Raw genomic sequence first — 20650 nt, forward strand, 5'->3', positions numbered from 1 at the left:
CTGGGCGATCTCATTGGTGCAGGCAGACGCATTGGCGATAAGGGCTCTAATCGACGTGTGAACAGAGTGGCTAACGCCCCAGGGCAGGCTTCCCAGGGGAGGAAGAGTAAACACACAGACACACACACTGACGTCCCTGATAACGGATTTCGTTTAATAATACCTGGCAAAAAATCAGCCAGGCTCCACACCAAATGCTTTCCAAAGTTTCACTCAAAATGATGTAAAAGGTGAAACTATAACTATCCCTGTTTAGCAGAGGTAAAAACTGAGGCTCATTGTGCTTTGCCCAAGGTAACACACTCGCTGGAAGTCAGCTGCTTGAGGGATGGTGGGACCACCTTCCCACTTGACAGCTGAAGTCAGGTTCTGAGACTGTGAGTGGGTGTTGTCCACAGATAGGGCCACCTGGGTTGGCCCCTGACTCTGCTTCTTCCTGCTCTTGTTAACACGTGGGTGGTAGTCGGAGTCGGCCGCCTCATTGTCGAGGACAGTTGGCTCTGGCCCAGCGCACTGTGGCCCTTCAAGTCTCTTCTCCTTTCTGGGTCTCTTTCCCCAGCCTGTGAAATGGGGCCACCAGTACGTACCTCCCAGGGCTGCGGGCAGGAAGGGAGGCGGCCGGGGCAGCGCTCGCGAGGGCGGCACCAATTGCTGGTGGTCCCTTGCCCGGCCCGCGCCTCCACGCCGTCTGGGAGCACAGAGAGCCCGCGCCTAGGTCCAGGCGTCCCCCACGCCCCGCGCTCGCCGCGCGAGGTCCCGGAAGCCGGGCCGCCCCGCCCCCGCGCTCCCGCCCGAGCCCCGCCCGCCTTCCGACGGGGGTGCGGCTCCAGGAAACGGCGCGCTCGCTGCTCCGCGCTCCAGCGACCCGACGCGCCCCAGACGACCCCGCCGACTCAGCCAGACCACCCGGCGGGCCCCAGCGGCGGCGGCGGGGAGATCCGCCCCGGCTCCGCTCCTCGGACCCCTCCGCACGGACGGGGCGGGCGGCGCCAATAGGAGCCCGGGAGGCCATGGGGACCTGGGTCGGGCCAGCGGTCGCGGGCCAGCGGGAGCCCCAGGTCTGAGGAGTGGGCGGCGGGGCAGCGAGGGCCATGACCTCGGTGTGGAAGCGCCTGCAGCGCGTGGGCAAGCGGGCCGCCAAGTTCCAGTTTGTGGCCTGTTACCACGAGCTGGTGGTGGAGTGCACCAAGAAATGGTGAGTGGGAGGGAGGCCAGTGGGAGTCCCCCAGGCTGGCTGAGACCCCATCTGGCCTTTGAAGCCTGACAGCCCTGCCCCCAGCGCAGTGGCCAAAGAGGCCCCCTACCCTAGTTTGGGCCCTGGTGACCTAGGCACAGAAACTCAAAAGTGCCCTTGCAGCTTGTGGGATCCCCAGAGTTGGGGGGGGGCAGCGTTTGGGGAATGGAGGTCAGGACTTCCTGGCCTGAGAATCTGTGCCCACACTTTCCTCAGCTGCTCTCAGGACTGGGAGAAAGGAGGCCTCATGTTTTTGGCCAGAGGGATGGTACAGGGTAGTATCAGAAAAGGAAGCAAGTTTTGAAATCTGCAGGTGGTGGAGCTGGGACGGAAAACTCCATGGACCTTAGTCCAACTCAGAACAAGGATGTTGCCCCCTCCTCCCCTGCCCATTTGTTGATGCAGAGGAACCACCCACCCCTTCAGCCAGAGTAGGCGCTGGGAGGCTGGATGCATCTCCGCAATATCCTTAAAAGGGGAAACTGAGCACTGGGAGGGATGAGGAGGGAGGCAGGGAGCAGCTTAAAGGGGCCTGAGCCTGGGGAAGGCAAGGTGGTGGTGTGGGGGGGAAATGTGTGAAGGGTGCAGGACCTGGGCCGGACTGCCAAAGGAACCAGGGGCATCTCCTTCACATGCCCCCACCCGCAGCTGCCCAGGTTCCTGCGTCACACCCTAAATATATGTGCTTACTGGTGTCAGCTTCCCTTGGCTGGATTAGGGCACAGCTGTGGGGGCCTCACCCGCCAGGCGGGGCTAAATTTAGGCTCCCAAGAGGAAGGACAGGAAAGGACCAGAGGGTCCAAGGGGAGGGGAGTGAGCAGGAGACTGGGGTCCCTTGGGCAGCTGCCATGTCCCCAGACTTGACTGGGCCAGCCAGAGGGTCGTTCACACCATTCAGCGAGGCCCAGAAAGGACAGGAGCTGGCTGGGGTAACACAGCACAGGGCTGGGACTTGAACTCTGGCCTCTGGCTTCTGGCTTCTACCTTCTGCCCCAGCATCCTGGCTGAGTGTGCGGGCAGTGTCAACTTGTCTGAGTCACAGAGGGTGGGCAGGGCCTCCTTTGCTTTTTCGCTGGGAGCCCAGGCTAGGAAGCTGCCCCTGCCCAGGTCTTAGCTCCCCAGGAGGGCGTGCCCAGCCTGAGTCAGGCTGCCTAGCCAGGCCCCGCCCTCTCTAGGCTCCCACTGTCTGCTTCCCCTTTCTGGGAAGGCCCCATGGCTACCCTTAGTCAGCCATCACCTGAAGTTTGGAGTCAAGGAGGGGTACTTGGCTCCAGGCTGGAGGGCTCTAGGCTTAGCTGTGTAACCTTGCCTGGCCCCTAACCTCTCTGGGTCTCAGCATCCTCAGGGATTGACAGGAGAGCCATTTGTCCTGGCTTGGCCTCCAGCGGGGCAGTGAGCTGGGTGAACCTGAGCATCCTGGCATGGGAGGGGGTACAGGCAAGGAGGGCTCTTGTGCTGCCCTTGGCCTGATGCTCCCTAACCATTTCCACCCTCCTGGGCAGCAGTTGGAACATCTAACCCAAAGGAGCCTCTCCCTTCCAGGCCCAGCCACATGTCTGGGACTTGGCCCTGCACAGGCGACTCTCCTCTCGCTTTATCTGTCTCCCCACATCTCTTTGCCCTGGCATATGCTGTTCAGCTTAGATGTCACCTTCTGAAATTTTTTCCCTAGTGTCCTCTGTGGGAGTCAGGGGCCCTGCAAAGCAAAGGGCTGGGCATGGAAGGCCCTGGGAGGGTATCTCATGACAAGCTGACCCTATGGGTCTCTGACGACTTCCCACGTTCTGCCCCGACCCAACCCTACACCTACCAGAATCCTTGGACCCTGGCACTTGCCATTCCCTCTGCCTGGAGTCTCCCTTCTCCAGACCCTTACACAGCCCATCCCTCCCCGACTCATACCTCTGCTGAGACATCCAACCTTAAGGAGACCCCAGCGGCAATCTCCCATCTCTCTGAAGTCAGTTTGTTAATTTATTTTCCTTCTTAATTGGGACTCTTCCCTCACTGCCATAGTCCTCAACCCCAGAAGGCTTTCCTTTGCTCTGCTCTGTCCTCATATTGGGCTGGGGTGACAGTATGCACTCTGCAAATATTTGTGAATGAATGGACTTCTGTTACTCTGAGTCTGTCTCTTCCTGTGTCTGTGTTTCTTGCAGGGCCCTTGTTGTGTTTTTGTGTATCTCTCTGTCTCTGTGTATGCCTGTCTCTCTATATCACTGTCTTCATAATCCCTGTCAACCCATGGCCCTTTGCCCTTCTGACCCAGGCCACACCCTGCCTCAGCAGCCCCACCCTGCTCCCTGGGGCCCCAGATAAGGGGCTGTCCAGGCCCTGTTCAGTGGGTAGGGGGTCGAGGCAGAAGGAAGACTCTGGAGGAGATGGAGAGGCTGGGTGGGCCTGACTGAGTAGCCCCTCTCCCCTGCCTCCCAGGCAACCTGATAAGCTGGTGGTTGTGTGGACCCGGCGGAACCGGCGCATCTGCTCCAAGGTAGGGTCCAGATTGGGGTTGGGGCTAATTGGGTGGGTGGGTTAAGTGGGTAAGGGTGATGGGGGAGTGGAATCAGGTTCAGATCATAGGGAGAGAAAGATAGGGTCAAGACTGGAGATAAGGACAAGGGGTTTCGGGGGAGAGTTAAGACTGGTGGAGGACTCAGACTGCTTATTGTAGGCCCACAGCTGGCAACCGGGCATCCAGAACCCATACCGGGGCACCGTGGTGTGGATGGTACCTGAGAATGTGGACATCTCTGTGACCCTGTACCGGGTGAGTCTCCAGCCCTCCTGCACAGATGGGGATGAGCCGATGATTGCCAGTGCTGTGGGCAGCCACAGGAGTCCCTGGGTGGGTTATGCATCCAAACAAGAAAGGACAGGGGGGTGAAACCAAGAATCATGGCAAGGGGTCTCCACAGCCTGAGGGACCCAGCAGGTCATACCCTCCACATATAGTATGAGAGAGAGCTGGGATCAGGAGAAGCTGGGGAGCATACCTGCCAGGAGGGACCAACATGTGTGAAGGCCCTGAACAAACACCTGAGCCAGCACAGGCTCTTCCCTGCCCTGCCCCACCCCAGCAGTCCCTGTACTCACCAGTGTCCCTCTTTCCCAGGACCCCCACGTGGACCAGTATGAGGCCAAAGAGTGGACGTTTATTATTGAGAATGTGAGTGGCCAGGGTGGGCTGGAGCCTGGGGTCTTGGGCACTCTGGAGCAGCACTGATCCTCCTTCCCCTGGCCCACAGGAGTCCAAGGGGCAGCGGAAGGTGCTGGCCACGGCTGAGGTAGACCTGGCCCGCCATGCAGGGCCTGTGCCTGCCCAAGTTCCGCTGCGGTTGCGGCTGAAGCCCAAGTCGGTGAAGGTGGTGCAGGCCGAGCTGAGCCTCACTCTCTCGGGGGTGCTGCTGCGGGAGGGCCGAGCCACGTGAGTGCCCCACTGCCCTCCTGGGCCCTAATCTGAAACCTCTGACCAGCCCTCACCTCTGACCTCTGACCCCCAGGGATGATGACATGCAGAGTCTTGCGAGCCTCATGAGCATGAAGCCTAGTGATGTGGGCAACTTGGAGGACTTTGCTGAGAGTGACGAGGAGGAGGCTAATGGTCCAGGGACCCTGGAGGTGCGGGCTCGTGTCCCCCAGCCAGGTAGGCTCACCACCCGTGGATTGAGATCACCAGGACCTAGGGAGGCTGAGGATAACCCGGGCCGTAATCCACTTGCTGTGTCGGGGCAGGGCCAGCTTGAGCACACTCCATGGTGGGAGCTCTCTATGGCCAGAAGGTCCCAATCTGCTCAGTGGCCCTAAATATCCAGACTTGACCCCTGGTCCCATAGTGACCTTGGTCCTTAGCTGAGTCCTTCCAGATGGGTTCCCAGCACCTCCCAGTGTCCCTGGCCCTCTCCTCACCCCTAGGTGGATGCCTGCCCAGGTCTGTACCTGCCCTGAGGCAGCTGGGCCAAAAGTGCAGAGAGGGGCTGCAGTCCAGGCTCACCACCCCTCACCACTCACCCTCATCCCTCCCTTTTGCTTGTTAAGGCTTTTTTTCTGTCTGTCCTTGTCTGCCCTGTCTTTCTCTCTTCTCTGCATCCATGGGCCTGTCTCTTCTCGTAGGCTGGGGCAGTGCCCTGAGGCTGGGGCGTCTCCCAGGTAGGCCCAGCATTCTAGTTGTGGGGAGGGGGTCAGGCCTGCAGGGCTCTTCCCTGGGCTGACCCTGCCCTCCAATCCCTGCCCCCAGATGCCTCTCGGGAGCTGAAGACACTTTGTGAGGAGGAGGAAGAGGGCCGGCTCCAGCAGGCAGGTGAGGCCCAGGCTGGGGTTGCAGGGGGTTGTGGGGGGCACTGGACATCCAGTCACAGAGCCCAGGCCTCAACACTACCTCTCTTTCTTCCCCGCAGCTGCCAGCCCTTCTAGTGCTGAGGATACCAGCCCAGCACCTGTGAGTGCCCCTGCGCCCCCAGCCAGGGCCTCCCGGGGCCAGGAGTCAGAACCAGCTACCATAGCTGGGGGCCAGGTGGGGCCCAAGGCCCCCAGGCCCCCCAGAACCCCACCCGAGACAAGGTGAGCTATGGAACCAGCCCCACAGCCCCATCCCCTGTCTATTCTCAAGAAGTTGCACTCCCCTCACCTAACCACCTTTCCAGGGCCCCAGCAATCTGAAAGGCTGGAAGAGGAGCTGAGAGGGGGGCCAAATGCCCCACCTGCAATGCACCCTCCTGCTCTCTCTTCAGGTCCTCAAGACAGCCAGGCCAAGATGTGGCCCCCACCCCGGCCCCTCGGCTCCGGAAAGGCTCTGATGCCCCCTGGCCCCCAGTCCACCAAGAGGATGATGAGGCCCCCAAAGACTCAGGGGCTCCCCCAGCAGGAGTGGATTCTGCTGTGGAGACCCAGGCCCTGGAAAGCCCTCAGGAAGGGACAGAAGCCCAGGGAGCAGGGCTGGGCCCAAGCACTGAGGACAGACACTCCAGCAAAGTTTTGGAAGGGCAGAAACCCATGGCTGAGGAAGGGGGCATTGGGGACAGGCCAGAGGCTAGTGGGTTGGCCACTGAGCATGGGTTAGGAGTCAGAGAGGTGAATAAGAAGAGGTCAGATGTCAGAGCTTGGGAGGCTGAAGAGAGTTTAGGAATAGGTCAAGTGGATGCTCAGCGGAGGTCAAATGTGAGACATGTGGACACTAAGGGACCAGAGTCTACAGGGGTGACATCTGAGGCAAGATTCAAGGGGACTCCTGAGGCTCCTCCAAGGGGCTCTCAGGGGAAGACAGGCGTCAGGACCAGGGATGAGGCTCACACAATCCTGAGCCCACCTCCAGCAGAGCCTGCAGGGCATTCCAGGCATCTTGGTGACCTCAAGGGGATCAGGGCTGCTGCAGGCCAGGAGAAAGAGGGTGCAGAGGTGAAGAACAGAGCCCTGGGTATTGGGGGGACAGGCCTGGAGCAGGGCACCTCTGTTGGAGCAGCAAGTGCCAGTCCCCAGGTGAGCAGGTACCAAGGGGCCCCACTAGCAGCTGACCAGGGGGCAGTGTCTAGGGATCTGAGGGTCTGGGAGGTAGAAACTGGGGATTCAAGGGTCCCGGGACCAGAGACTAGGGTGGTAGAATCAGAGTCATTGGGGACCCAGGAGATGGAAGTGGGGGGCTCAGTGTTTCCACAGATAGAGACCGAGACAGCAGAAGCAGAGATATTGGGGACCCAGGAGACAAAAAGAGTGAGATCAGGGGTCCTGGAGTCAGAGGCTGCTGAGATGACAGAGTCTAAGGAACTAGGGACCCAGAAAACAGGGGTAAGGATTTTAGGGGTCCCCGGGACAGAGGCTGGGATGGCAGAGTATAAGGTACTGGGGACGCAGGAAACAGAGGCTGGGGGTTCAGGAGTTCTGGGGATAAAGACTAGGGTGTCAGAGACGGAGATATTAGGGACCCAGGAGATATCTGGGGGTTCAAGAGTGCTGAAGATAGAAGCTGAGAGAGCAGAATCTGAAATATTGGGGGCCCAGGAGACAGAGATGAGGTTTTCAGGGGTCTCAGAGATAAAATCAGAGATAACAAGGACCCAGGAAACAGAGTTAGAAGGTTCTGAGGTCACAGGGTTTGAGACTGAGACAGCAGAAGCTGAGATCCCGGGGACCCAGGAGACAGAGGTAGTGGGTTTAGGGGTCCCTGAGATAGAGACTGAGACAGCAGAAGCTGAGGTCCTGGGGACCCAGGAGACAGAGGTAGTGGGTTCAGGGGTCCCAGAGATAGAGACTGAGACAGCAGAAGCTGAGATCCCGGGGACCCAGGAGACAGAGGTAGTGGGTTTAGGGGTCCCTGAGATAGAGACTGAGACAGCAGAAGCTGAGGTCCTGGGGACCCAGAAGACAGAGGTAGGGGGTTCAGGGGTCCCAGAGATAGAGACTGAGACAGCAGAAGCTGAGATATTGGGGACGCAGGAGATAGAGGTAGTGGGTTCAGGGGTCCCAGAGACAGAGACTAAGACGGCAGAAGCAGGGATATTGGGGACCCAGGAGATGGCATTTGGGGGTTCAGGGGTCCCAGGAACAGAGACTAAGATAGTGGGGCCTGAGGAGACAGAAGTGGGTGATTCAGGGTTTTCAAGGCCAGTGGCTAGAATGGTAGAGGCTGAGGGACTGGAGACTCAACAGACAGAAAGTACCGTTTTAGAGGCTGAGAAAGCAAAGGCCAAAACTTCTGGGGTCCAGGAGGCAGAGACTGGACTCTGGAGGACCCTCAAATATGAGGCTTTAAGGGTCCCAGTCATAAAGCATGGAATTTTAGAGTCCCAGGGAGCAGAGGCGGAGACTACAATTTTGAGGGAACAGGAGGCAGAGGCTGGGGTTTGGGGGGTTTCAGAGGCCAGGTCTGGGGTTTGGGAAGCCAATGAACCAGAGATGGAGGTTCCAGGGGCTTCAGAGAACCAATCTGGTATTTTTGAGGCCCAGGAAGCAGAGGCTGGGGTCTCAGGAACCGAGAAGGGAAAAGAAGCTGAGGGAAACCTCCCAGAGGCCAGCCTGATTGAGGCGCAGGTAGCCAGTGGGGCAGGGGCTGGGGTGCCCAGGCCCTTGGGGGCCTCTTCCCCAGAGGAGCCTGAAGAGGACAGGAGGCTGCCGGGCAGCCAGGTAGGGATGGGGGCTGCTGAGGGCCCAGTCTGCTGCTTTCCACTAACCCAGGCTGAGCGAACGGCGGCTCTGCATGGACCCACCTGGTCGACTGGGGTGGGGTGGGACAGGGGCTCAGCTTTAAGGAGCCCCTCACCCGCTCCTCTCTCAAGATGCCCTGGCTCCCCTACCCTGTCTTCTCTGGGCTGCATGGAGTGGGACACTCCTAGAGCTAATTTTCTGGGCTGACCTGGAGGTGTGGCTGCTGGTGACTTCTGATCTTCCCTGGGGGTCACTGACCTTGTAGGTGACTTTAGTAGCTAACTGCAGAGCTGGAAACCTTTTTGCCTGACCATAAAGCTAGGTCCAGCAGTCTGCGGTGACTCCTGCAAACCCAGAGCTGAAGCTCTTTTGTGCCCAAGGGGCAGAGAGTACAAGTCCCATGTTCACATTTCCTAAGCCCTTCCCTGTGTCCCCAGGCACCGCCTGCCCTGGTGAGCTTTAGCCAGTCCCTGCTGGAGTGGTGCCAGGAAGTCACCGCTGGCTACCGTGGTGTCCGCATCACCAACTTTACCACATCATGGCGCAACGGCTTGGCCTTCTGTGCCATTCTGCATCGATTCTACCCAGACAAGATGTGAGCTGCCAGAGGGGATGCGAATGAATGGGGGAGCCTGCTGGGAGGGTGGTGTGAATCCAGCCTCTGATCCTTGCTCTCTCTGCAGCGACTTTGCCTCCCTTGACCCACTCAACATCAAACAGAACAACAAGCAGGTGAGATGGGGAGGGAGTGATGCCTGGAGGGAAAGAGGGTGTAAAACCAGGCCTAGGTGTGTAAGATTTGTCTATCTGTGTGGAGAAGAGGAGTCTGGGCCTCAGGGCCCCAGCTGTGGCTTTTGGAAGTTCTGCCACTTATTACCCTTTTGGTCTTTAAAGTGTTCATTTTTCTTAGTTTAGCTTTGTTTTTTTAAAGCATATTTCCACCAGATGGTGTTTTGGAAACCACCCTTTGGTGTGCAGTTGCTGGGTAACGCGGGGGCGGGCCCTGTTGCTAGATTTCTTCCAATAGGAGGGTGCAGGCGTTGTTGGCAAACCCTGGCATGCCCGTTGCAGGGACCCCCTGGGTGGTACCAGCCGGGGACCGCAGTGTCACTGGGTAACGCCCGCCACCGCTGACCCTAACGCACTGCTCCTAGGCCTTCGATGGCTTCGCGGCCCTGGGCGTATCGCGGCTGCTGGAGCCGGCGGACATGGTGCTGCTGACTGTGCCCGACAAACTCATCGTCATGACGTACCTGTGCCAGATCCGCGCCTTCTGCACAGGGCAGGAGCTGCAGTTGGTGCAGCTGGAGGGCGGCGGCGGCGCCGGCACGTACCGCGTGGCTAGCGCCCAGCAGAGTCCGCCCGACGACCTGGACGCCAGCGGCCTGGCGCAGCGGCTGCGCGAGCACCGGGCCGAGGCGACCCAGGAACCCCAGGAGGCCGTCACCCCCGCAGACGGAGTGGCCCCTGAGGTGGCCTCCAAGGACCGCGGGGCCGTGGCTGCCCAGGAGGCGCGCTCCGCCGACGCCCCGGCCAATGGGCAGGCGTCCGCGCCTCCGGGAGAGGGTCTGGTGAACGGGGTGGGGGCGCCGGGCGCCGCGGGCGGCGTGAAGCTGCGGCGGCCGACGGTCAACGCGGAGGCTGGGCCCGTGCCCCCTCCCCGCGCGCATGGCTCCTTCTCCCACGTGCGCGACGCAGACCTGCTGAAGAAGAGGCGCTCGAGGCTGCGGAACAGCAACTCCTTCTCTGTGGACGATCCGGACTCGGGAGCCCCGGGAGCTGGCGGAGCTGCAGCGGTGAGTGCCCTCCTGCGGCGTGGGGGTCGGGGAGCCGCGGGCTGAGCTAGTGCGCGGGGGAGGGGGGCCGGGGGGGCCGGGGTGGGGGGAGGCCTCCGCTGGACGCGGGGAGGTGCTTTTTGATTGGAGGGACCCGTGTGGCAGACGAGACCCCCCGCGAGGACGAGGTAGCTAGTGAGCTCCTCATCTCGGGGCACACAGACCTCCCTGGCTCAGAGCCGCTCCTGGGGCGGGGGCCCGACTTTGTTGCCAACCTTGGGGCATATGCTAGTGCTTTTAAAGGCTTGGTACCCAGTTAGTGAAAAGTTCCCACAAGGCTCTGTGTAGCTGGCACCCAGCGCAGAGCTCTTTATGAACTACAAAATGGGTTGGGGGCATTTCTTGCTCCGCAGGTGGCGGGGGGTCAGCCAGCTTCCCTGTAAACTGGGAGCAGGGTTTCTATACTCAGGGGAGCTCTCTGGGGCCTCCCAACCCCAAGAGTCTCTGATTTGAATCTTTAACTCCAGATGCTAGAGGCTAGTTTTCTCTCTTCTCTGATAATGGAAGGTTGGAGATGGGAAACCCTGCTGGGTACCCATTTCCCCCGATCCCTTGCAGGTCTCAGGTCAGTCTCCCAGGGTGTCTTGTACTGCACTGAAGGGGAGGTGGTCCCAGAGAGGGCAGGGATTTGCTTAAGGACTCACAGTCACTGAAGTCCAGGCCATGTGTGCTTTCCAGCTGCACCATCTTGGACAGCAGGGGCAGCAGCTCTGTTGGGCCACTCCAAGCCTTCAGCTGTGCAGGGATGACCCGTGAGTTCTAAGGAAAGTCTTTTTGGAAGAAGCAGCCATTTGAGCCAGGCTGATAAGATGGGCAGCTTTTCCCAGGTGAAGAATCGGAGTGGGGGGGGTTCTCAAGAGGCAGGACCTCCCAAGCAAAAATGTGGCAGCATGAAAGCTCAGGTCTTGTTTAGGAAAGTGCCAGTCACATCCTGTAAGGTCCGCAGGCAGTGATGTGGCTGGCCAGGAGAGCAGGAGCCTTGAGTGCAGGGTCTGAAGTGCAGCACTGAGACTATGAATGAGAAACAGGGAGGGCACTGGAGGCACCCATAGCAGGTGTGTTAGACAGCTATCCTCAGCCTGTCTGTTGGTCTTTGACCAAAGCCCCCTTAACGTGTATCAATGGCTTTTTATATCTCAAAAGGGGAGGCTTCATCCTTCTGGGCCTAAGTCCCAGCACCTGGCCCTTCCAAGCCAGGCCCTCCTCCAGCCCTTGTCCCACAGGAGATATTTAACCCTTGGGACTGGAGGGGACTCCTCCCCATTGGCCACTCACATCCCCTCCTCCTGTGTGCAATGGGAGGAGGTAGGACCTTCCCCGGCCTTGGGAGCTCCCAAAGTTCTGAATGCAATGAAGTCAGGCACCTTGAAACTGAGGAGGGGGTGAAGCAATGCCATGAGGAGGGCAGGGTGCCTGCCTCTGGTGCAGCCCAGCAAGGCTTCCTGGAGGAGGGGCCACACATGAGGGTGTAGAAAGGGGAATTTGGGTCAGATGTGAGGAAGCATTGGAGTTCCCATCAGGGTTGGCATGAGTAAGCTTAGTTGCTGCTGAGATTGGGGTTTCTCCATTCTCCTGCCCCTGCCTGCCCTGTCGGTTGAGCACTTGCTGTGTGCCTGGCCCCATAGCCCCTCATCAACTCCTCACCAACTCCTACAATGCCCTTTTTGGGGAGGAACAGTTACCCCATTTTGTAAGTGGAAATGATGAGGCTCAGGGAGACGAAGAAAGAGACAAAGGGAGTTGATACACATGTGAACCTGGGTTTTGAGGCTCAGCTCTTACATGGCGCCCTCTACTGGGCTGAGCACTCTTAACTGGCTGTGTGACCCTGGACCAGCCACTTAATCTCTGTTTTCTTTTCCTGAGAGAAGCAAAGGCATAAAAGTTCTCTGCAAAGTGTCATTGAGGCACCACTGTAGGGTGCTGTCAAAAAAAGGGGAGCTATGTTTTCCCCCACATGCCTTTCTGGAGCCCAGCAACCCCCATCTTACATGGGGCTGGAATTTCTCCCCATTTTATGTACAAGGACACAAACAGGCCCAGTGTGTGTGACTGGCCCGAGGAAACAGCAAATCAGTGGATAAGCTAGGGAATAAACCTTTGGATCAGACAGCCCTGGGCATAAGCCAGGCCCTGTATGAGTGTCACCTCTGACTCTCTGTTTCCTCATCTGTAAAGTGGGGGTGGTACTCATCCCTGCCTCACAGTGTTGTTGGGAGAACTCAATAAGTCAGTGCATACACACTGCCCCCCACACAAATAAATGTTTACTGGGCATCAGCCATAATTGTTATCCGGTGTACCCTGAGTGCATCCTTTGGACCCCATCCTGTTCACAGGGGCTGCCTCTGGTTGGGTAGACCTGGGTACCCAGCAGCCGTGGGGTCACATCTGTGATGGGAGAAGCCTCGGGCACCGTGGTGTGGGAGTATCTGCCCAACCTGGGGGTCAGGGAGGCTTCAGGAGGCATGAAAGTCAGGAAGGAAGGAAAAAAACTGTGTGAAGGGGCCTCTGGAGGAGGTGGGGCTGAGCTGGGTCATGAAGGTTGAGTGGGTGTCCAGTTGCCCAAGACAGAGGCTGGCTCCAGGCTGAGGAAATGATTTGGGGAAGCGAAAGTCCATCACTGTGGCCAGAGGGTGGCATCTGGGTAGGGCTCAGGGCAGTAGGAGTTGGGGCTGGAGCTGCCAACAGGCCTTGGCAAGGAGGCTGAGGGCTGAGGTGGGGTGGGGAGAGAGTGACACCATTGAGGGGTGAAGGTTTTAGGGAGATCCCTCAGTTGTGGCTTGAGGATGAAGTCAACAGGCAGGGCGTGGGTGTTGGCTGGTGGAGAGGCCGCCACTGACCCAGGCCAGAGAGGATGGCATCTGAGTGGACTGCCACTCAGGGAGGTGCAGAGTAGAGTGGACAGTGAGGTGGCTTAACCCCTTCTCCCCACCTGGTGACACTGAGAGGTGGCCAGAGCAGGAGCTATCAAGGGGGCCAGGTTATCAGCTGAGCTGAAAGTTGGGGGCCCGCAGGGCTGACAGTCTCAGCAAGTTGCCAGGGGCAGAACACATGAGAGGCCAGCCCTGCCCTTCTAGGCGACAGTTGGTAGATCCAGCCACGTGTCCTGTTCTGAGTGTTTTGTGAAGAGCACAGCATTCTCTAGGTATGGGAATTGGTCAGGCAGAAGGGTGCTCCATTTTGGTCAGGAGGTAGAGGTACTGGCTCACGATGACCACACCAGGTCAGCTCAGTGTTGCTGTGTGGGGCCCTGGCCCTGATGGAGATGCCAGCAGTAGGTGATGGAGTCTGAGGTGGCCTGAGGGAGCAACATGGAGGAGGGGGCGTGAGGGAAGAGAGGCCCCAGTGGGCCCTCCACAGAGTTTCACCCCTACATCTCACAAATGCCCTGTGAGGCCCCCGGAACTCCCCAGGGAATGGGAGTGGACTGGCCCAGGACCACAGGGCCTGGGATGGTGAAGTCTGTGGCCTTTGCTGGAGGAGGCGCTTTCCCCAGAGCGTGTGGTGGTGGAGTTCTGTGTTTGCAGGACTGGAGAAGCTGCTGAGGTGGGCAGGGCCTGGAATTGAGGACCCTCTGCCCTGTGTGTGCGAGGCTCTGGTGGGCTCTCGGGGAGCCCCTCCAAGCCCTTACTGGCCTTTTCCTCTACAGGAAGGCATGAGCCCTGACCCCAGCCCTGCCCCCGGCCCACCCACAGCCACAGCCCCACAGCAGTCCCCAGGTGAGTAGTTTTGAAGGGATGGTGACTCATCTCAACTCAGGCTGCACGCAGTTGCTGAGCCGGGGACCTTCTGGGGGCAGGTGTCAGTTGGGGGTCCCTTAGCCTTGTCTCTTTCTGCAGGTGGGACATCAGAGGAACCGCCCCCAAGCCCAGGGGAGGAGGCTGGGCTGGTAAGGAGGGCTGAGGTGGGAGGGGCTGATAGCTGGGCTTCCTAGGTGGGGCCTGGGCTGAGCCCACCCTGTCCTCTGCCCCCTCTTTCCAACCCAGCAACGGTTCCAGGACACAAGTCAGTACGTGTGCGCAGAGCTACAGGCTCTGGAGCAGGAGCAGAGGCAGATAGATGGGCGGGCAGCCGAGGTGGAGACGCAGCTGAGGAGCCTCATGGAGTCAGGTGGGGCAGGCATCTGGAGTCCACTCCCTCACACATGCTGCCAGATCTGCCCCTCCCTGCAGCTCTTTCTGACCCTGGGAAGAGTTGGGCGGAGCCAAGGCTGGAGGAGGCACGCTGAGGCACACAGCTCTGGCTTCTGGGATGCCACAAGGGAACAAGACCCCTCTCCCCCTCCCCACTCCTGACACAGGGGTTGGTGGCAGGCCTGGTGACTGGCTTGGCCCATTTCAGGTGCCAACAGGCTGCAGGAGGAGGTGCTGATCCAGGAGTGGTTCACACTGGTCAACAAGAAGAACGCTCTCATCCGGAGGCAGGACCAGCTGCAGCTGCTGTGAGTGCTGGTCCTTCCCTGTCTAGGCCCCACCCCTGCCCACCCAGGGCCAGCAGAACAGATGGAATCTTAACTACTTTGATCAGAACTGTTTACTGCTTGCTTCTTTCAACGATTTTTTTTTCAGAAATTGCTCAACCATCTTAATTTCCCCCCTAATTTTCTGAATATAGTGTATATCTCTTGAATTGGCAATATTTTTGTGAATGAGAGAATTGAGGCCCAAAGGAAAATGTGGTAGATCAGTGCTGAGCACCCCAGTTTGTCCCTGTTCCTTTACAGTAAGGAACGCTGAGGCTTAGAGACAGCTGAGCTGGTTTCTCAAGTGAGGGCAGAAGCAATTCTCTGCCAACATTGCCATTATAGCCCTGCATGGTAGAGGTGGTTCTGCCTCCCTCTTGCATTTTGGATCATTTTTCAAAACAATTTTAGTCTAATACTTGCTGTTTATGAGTAATATTCATCCAAATAATCCTTCCAGGTTGTTTCTTATTTTTAAAAAAGAGGGTTGGGTTGGGGGAGGAGACAATATAAATATCCAGCAAGTGGGGAACAGTTGAAACAAGAGATGATTCCCTGAGGGGACTGGGGTATAACTCTGCCCTTGGCCCAGCCCTCAATGGAAACTGGCGGTCAGGTGGGATGGGGGACAGGGAGTGGTCAAAACCCTGGGCACTCCCTCCCATTCCCTTTTCCCTAACCTGGCACCCCACCCCCCAGCATCGAAGAGCAGGACTTGGAGCGGAGGTTCGAGCTGCTTAGCCGGGAGCTGCGGGCCATGCTGGCCATTGAAGGTGGGAGATGGGGCACAGGGGCTGGGGGGTAGGACACGGCAGGGGCGAGCACCCCCTGACCCCCAGACTCCTCTGCCCTCAGACTGGCTGAAAACGGCCGCGCAGCAGCACCGAGAGCAGCTGCTGCTGGAAGAGTTGGTGTCGCTGGTGAACCAGCGCGACGAGCTGGTCCGGGACCTGGACCAGAAGGAGCGGACGTAAGTGGGACCAGGATGCTCTGGGAGCCGGGAAGGCTCCAGGGGTGTACTCTGAGGGGTGCTCGGTCGTGACCCCGGGGGGCAGCCTGCGTGTGGGGCCCGACGCTGGGGCTGACTTTAACCCGATCCCTCCCAGCGCGCTGGAGGAGGACGAGCGCCTGGAACGCGGCCTGGAGCAGCGGCGCCGCAAGCTGAGCCGGCAGCTGAGCCGGCGCGAACGCTGCGTGCTGAGCTGAGGCCGCGCGGGCCCAGACGTCTTCGCCCCTCCTGGTCCAACCGGACTGCAGCTTTTCTCGCCGCCGCGCCGGGTCGCCGCTTCGGCCCTGCGCTCGGGAGGACCGGACCCTCACGGATGCCGCGCACGGCCGGTAGGGGCCGCCGTTACCCTTCAGGTGGAGGGGAAGCGCGGCCCTTCGGGCCCCGAAGGACAGGAGCGGCTGGGCGGCCGCGCCGTCCGGGCCGTATTTATTAGTCCGTGTGAGTGTGTGTGCGTGTGTTCGCGGCGGGCGGAGGGTCCCAGGCGCACCCCCAGAGCTCTTTCTCGAGGGCAGGGCCCGGCCGGCCAGCCCCAGGGGAGAGGGATGGCTCGTGAACTGCCGCGCCCCCGCCCTACCCGCCTTCCTGTTACTCGCGAGCAATAAAGTTAGAAAGGCCAAACCATTGCGCCCGGGCTTTCTCAGGACTACCGGCACTTTCAATAGGCGGAAAGGGGTGGGGCCTTGGCCGATAAGGTCGTCTGCGATCCTAAGTGGGGCTGTGCGGCTTTGAGGTTTCTCAGCTGCCGGCGGAGACCGGACCAGAGGCCTGACCTTGGCCTTCAGAGGATGATGTGGTTTGGGTTGTTGATCGCTGTAGGGAGGTCTCATTTCCAAAGAAGAGCTGAAAACAGTCTGCAGTGTTGCCAATTTTATTTTTTATTAATACATTATTCTCTGAGGTCCTCACATCCACCCTCTCCCCTCCCACCTCCAGAGGCTTCCCCAGCCCCTCCCCCATGGCTTCCTCCTCAGGCTGCTCCACCTGAAAGGAGCTATATCATCTGACACCTGTCAGCAAGCTAGGGCCTGTTCTGGGGCTGCGGCTGAAGGTGGCAGGGTGCTCAGAGCCAGTTCATCCTGGCCTAAGATGCCATCTTGGTCCTCAGCGTTCAAAGGGCCACTGGATCCGAAGAACTTCACCATGGCGTGGACCTGGGGCAGCTCCGAAAATGTCTTCACGGCCAGCAGCATGGCCAGGAGCCCCAGGAGCAAGTAACCTGGCGGGGGAGTGGTTACTAGGGCAGCTCTCAGGGCTCTGGTAATGCAACCCACCAATCTCCCAGCACTCTACCCACCCTCAGTTTTCTTAACGTGAGGACTGCAGCTCCCACACCATGCCCTAGGGCAGGGTCCTTCCACCTGTGAGACTCAGCCTCCCCAGTGGCTTGTGGGAGTTGTAGTCCAGACTCCTCTTCCTGCCTCTCCTCCCCCACACTCTCCTTGGCAGCTGGACTCACCCAGAAGTGCGAACTGGCCAAGATGGTAAAGCACTGGATGCAGGCCATGGCCATGACCAGGAAGCAGTTCCCCTAGGCCGATGGTGCTGAGCGAGCCGAAGCAGAAGTAGATGGCCTCCAGCAGGTTGCAGTTACCCCGTAGACCCCACAGCACCAGTGCTGGCAGCAGCACAAAGGTACCAGCCACTAGCAGGCCCAGTCCAGTGGCCTGCAGCAACGCAGCCCTGCTCGGCGTCAGCTGCCAGCGGGTGGCTACCCAGGCACTAGGGCGGCTGAGCAGAGGCAGCAGGTAGTGGCGCAGTGCAGCCACAAGTGCTAGGGAGGCTGGCAGCCCCAGGGCCGCGTAGACCATGCAGAAGGCTTTTCCACCTGCTGATAGTGAGGCCATGTGGCCATAACCTGGAGAGGAGAGAGTTGGTGAGCACTGAGTCCTTGAGTGGGATGCCTGCCCTGCCAGGTGCCCACTTCCCACAGCCTAGCTCTGGCAGAAGGCTGCCCTCTGGTGGCTGAGATTGCCGGAACTGCTGAGGCCCATGGTCTCTGGCTCTGCTCTTCCTTCTCTAGGGATCTTGGGCAAGTCCCTTAACCTCTCTGGGCCACTCTTTTATTTTCCTGGAAAACGAAAAGATTAAAAGTGACAGTCCCCCCAGGCCTTTTGTACTGGGACAATTCTGAGAGCTGCTGTCCTGCCCCTGAGACAGCCTGGCTTTCTGAGAGATTCCTCAGCTCTGCCCTCGACTGATACTTCCAAATCCACCAGATGAGATGTTACCCACTCTTTCATTCCCGAAAGTGTATCGGTTCATCCTGTGTGCCAGATCTTGTGCTGGAATCTAAGTCCGCCCAGGCTCCGGTGGGGAGGCAGGCAGGAAAATCAGTCAAGACACCAGCATGAAAGACTGCCAAAGAGGCAGTGTGCTTGAGAGAGGGCATTCGAGCCTGGAAAAGCATATGCAAAGGCAGGAAGAGGAGCCTGGACTACAACTCCCACAAGCCATTGGGGGAGGCTGAGTCTCACAGGTGGCAGGGACCGGCATGCTGGGGAACAGGACTGGCTAGGCTAGAGTTGTAAACTCAAATGCCTAGAGGGGCAAGATGTGAGACAAAAGGGAGTGGTGGGGACCGGGGTGGGCTGGAGAGCATGTACTCGGCTCCAAATGGGCAAGCCCTGTTTGACTCTAACCGGTATGTTGGCTTGCAGGGATTCTGGCTCAGTGCAAATAAGTTTCCCAGTTTTTCCAAAAGATGGAAAATGGACTTTAATTTTTAAAATGTTTAGACACTTTGCAGGACAGAAAACCCCGGGGCTGTGGGTCCCATTGCTTTATTTCTCTGGGCCTTCACACATGCTGTTTCCTCTGCCAGGAATCCCTTCATGTCTCATCCCTGTTCCCCCCTGCCTTGGCTAAGATCTCATCATGCCTTTCCCCAGAAGCCTTCCCACACACTCCTCCCAAGTTGGTGGTCCTAATCTGTACTCCCTGGGTTCACTCCATTTCTCTCTGTCCAAGAATCAATCCCACAATACGTGTTCTCAGTCTTGTCACAGGCCCATGGGGCCTGGGTACCTCTCCTGGGACTCAAAGGGTAGCCTCTCAGCCCCACCCTTCCTGGCAGCTTAAGTTGAGGCACCAGTTGGGGTGTGTTGGTGTGGGGAGCCCCAGCCATGATATCAAGCCTAATAAGGTTCTGTCTAGCACTATGGGGCTAGGGGAAGGGCTGCAACCCCAGGGACCCCAGGTAGCAATGGCCTCAAGAGTCCCTTCCTGCCCGGCCGCATGGCGGCCTTACCCGTGGTAGTGAGGATGCTAGCAGTGAAGAGCAGGGCCGAGGGCAGATCCCAGTTCCTGGCCTCGGAGCCATTGCCCAGGCTGGAAACCCTGTAGGCCTGGGCTGCCAGGGCGGTGTCCAGCAGCTCGTCCAGTGCCCCCATGGGCAGGCAGGCCCCATACTCCGCCTGGAAACTGGCCAGCTCGGCCCTGAGTTTGGCCTGGAGCTGGAGTGCTGGAGGTCCCTCCAGGGCCTGGAACACTGCAGCCCCAAGCCCCAGAGCAAGCAGGTGGGCCACAACCAGTAGCCCATATCGGGCCCAGGGCCTTAGAGCCCCCATGGTATGCCGCCCTCTCAGCATCTGTCTGTCACAGGTGCCGACTGCTCCACCACAGGCACCTGGGAGGGGCCAGGCAGGGTGGGGCAGGGAGGAGGTGCCTAGGGAGGAGATGCCTGGGGCTGGGAGGAGGTGTGGGTGGCTGGGGAGGGAGGGAAGCCTGCGACACGAGCTGGGGTGAGTGGGACTGGAAGGGCAGGGAGGCAGTTCACGCTTGGAGATGAGCTGACTCACTCCTTCCAGTTTCTGGGGGCAAGACATTTGTTTTGCCCAACTTCTCAAAGCTGGGTGGTCAGCAGAGGCAGGCTGGAGGAAGGCAAGGCCCAGAGAAGTAACTTAGGCTCCAATCACACTGTAGTGGTTCATTCAAGGACGACCTCACTCAGTCACACAGACCCATTCGCCCACTCAGCAGGTGCCTAGATCCTGAGGACACCAGGAAAGAGAGCAGATGCAGGGTGACATTCCAGCTGGGGAGAAGAGGCCAGTCCAGGTGGGAAAGACCCTGAGTGGCGAGAGAAACAGGAGGTAAAGTGGGTTAGGATATAGGGCCTTGAGGACAAGTGTGGCTCAGGTGACCGGTTGTGGGGAAGGGTCTACTGCAGGCATCTGTAATGGAAGGGTGGCAGCCTGGACAGCAGAGTGGGAGAGGAATGGTGGGACTTGGGATGGGCCAGGTGGGGGCTGGGTGGTAAGGTAGGGAGTGGAGGACGCCCTGAGTGCCCTGCACAGATGATGCTCCCTCCATTCTGAGTCCTCCCTGAGAACCTTTGGTGCCCGGCCCTCCCGAGTCCCCACCCTGCTGAACACTGGAGACACAGAAGGTCTGGCTGCCATTGGAGTGTGCAGGGGAGGAGGAGAGGGAGACTGGACCATGACTCCCATAAAACCATGGAGGGGCTGAGTCCCAGGGCCTCTGCCCTAGGGCATGGTGTGGGAGGGGTAGTCTGCAGAACCCCGTGGCAGTAAGAGACGCGTGAGTGGAGCCAGATGTCAGGGTGGGTGACTCCTGTGTCCAGACCATGGGATAGAAACAAACCCAGGACACACCCTCTAGATGCCGCCCAGAGGGCTGTGGGGTCCTGAGTTCAGTGAGCTGTTGGGGGCAGAAGTGGCACTGGGAAGGTGTCCCAGGGGAGGTGATGTTGCAGCTGGGCCCTGAGGATAAGCAGGGACCACCAGCAACAGGAAGAATAAGGGCAAGTACAGTTGCTTGAAATGGTGGGAAGAGTCTGGCAAGGGTGGGAGAAGGTGAGAGAGGTCTGAGCACGTGGGTGCCAGTGGGGCTGAGAAGGGCCTTGAATGCCTGATGCTCAAGTGGACTTGGTCCCAGGAGAGGAGTGCGGCGCAAAGCATCCCAGCCTAGGCCCAGGCCAACTCCCATTGTGCTGGGGGTATGAGGTCACCAGG

General features: G+C 59.1%; 2 protein-coding genes across 10 annotated transcripts; one reads left to right on the plus strand and one right to left on the minus strand.

Annotated features, from left to right (window-relative positions):
• The first annotated feature begins 686 nt into the window (after positions 1–686).
• Positions 687–16295, plus strand: EHBP1L1 (EH domain binding protein 1 like 1). Of its 9 annotated transcripts, none has more exons than XM_032489823.1 (21): positions 698–1195; positions 3668–3725; positions 3906–4001; positions 4347–4400; positions 4480–4658; positions 4735–4877; positions 5345–5380; positions 5469–5531; positions 5629–5791; positions 5962–6706; positions 8165–8347; positions 8806–8963; positions 9052–9100; positions 9523–10164; positions 13856–13925; positions 14046–14095; positions 14193–14316; positions 14548–14647; positions 15368–15441; positions 15524–15638; positions 15775–16295. In XM_032489823.1, exons 1-21 carry the CDS (start codon positions 1092–1094, stop codon positions 15872–15874), a joined length of 3306 nt encoding a protein of 1101 aa, XP_032345714.1. In that variant the 5' UTR covers positions 698–1091; the 3' UTR covers positions 15875–16295. The 9 variants fall into 9 exon arrangements, with proteins under 9 accessions (XP_032345711.1, XP_032345712.1, XP_032345714.1 ...); XM_032489824.1 differs by having other exon boundaries at positions 8171–8347; XM_032489820.1 differs by having other exon boundaries at positions 687–1195; positions 5962–8347.
• A 171-nt stretch (positions 16296–16466) lies between these two features.
• On the minus strand, positions 16467–20508 carry KCNK7 (potassium two pore domain channel subfamily K member 7). Its single transcript, XM_006179533.3, has 3 exons — positions 18925–20508; positions 17134–17532; positions 16467–16893 (listed from the first exon to the last, which is right to left on the minus strand). Exons 1-3 carry the CDS (start codon positions 19499–19501, stop codon positions 16688–16690), a joined length of 1182 nt encoding a protein of 393 aa, XP_006179595.3. The 5' UTR covers positions 19502–20508; the 3' UTR covers positions 16467–16687.
• Positions 20509–20650: the final 142 nt, after the last annotated feature.

The sequence above is a fragment of the Camelus ferus genome, chromosome 10 (genome assembly GCF_009834535.1).
Source record: "Camelus ferus isolate YT-003-E chromosome 10, BCGSAC_Cfer_1.0, whole genome shotgun sequence".
NCBI lineage: Eukaryota > Metazoa > Chordata > Mammalia > Artiodactyla > Camelidae > Camelus > Camelus ferus.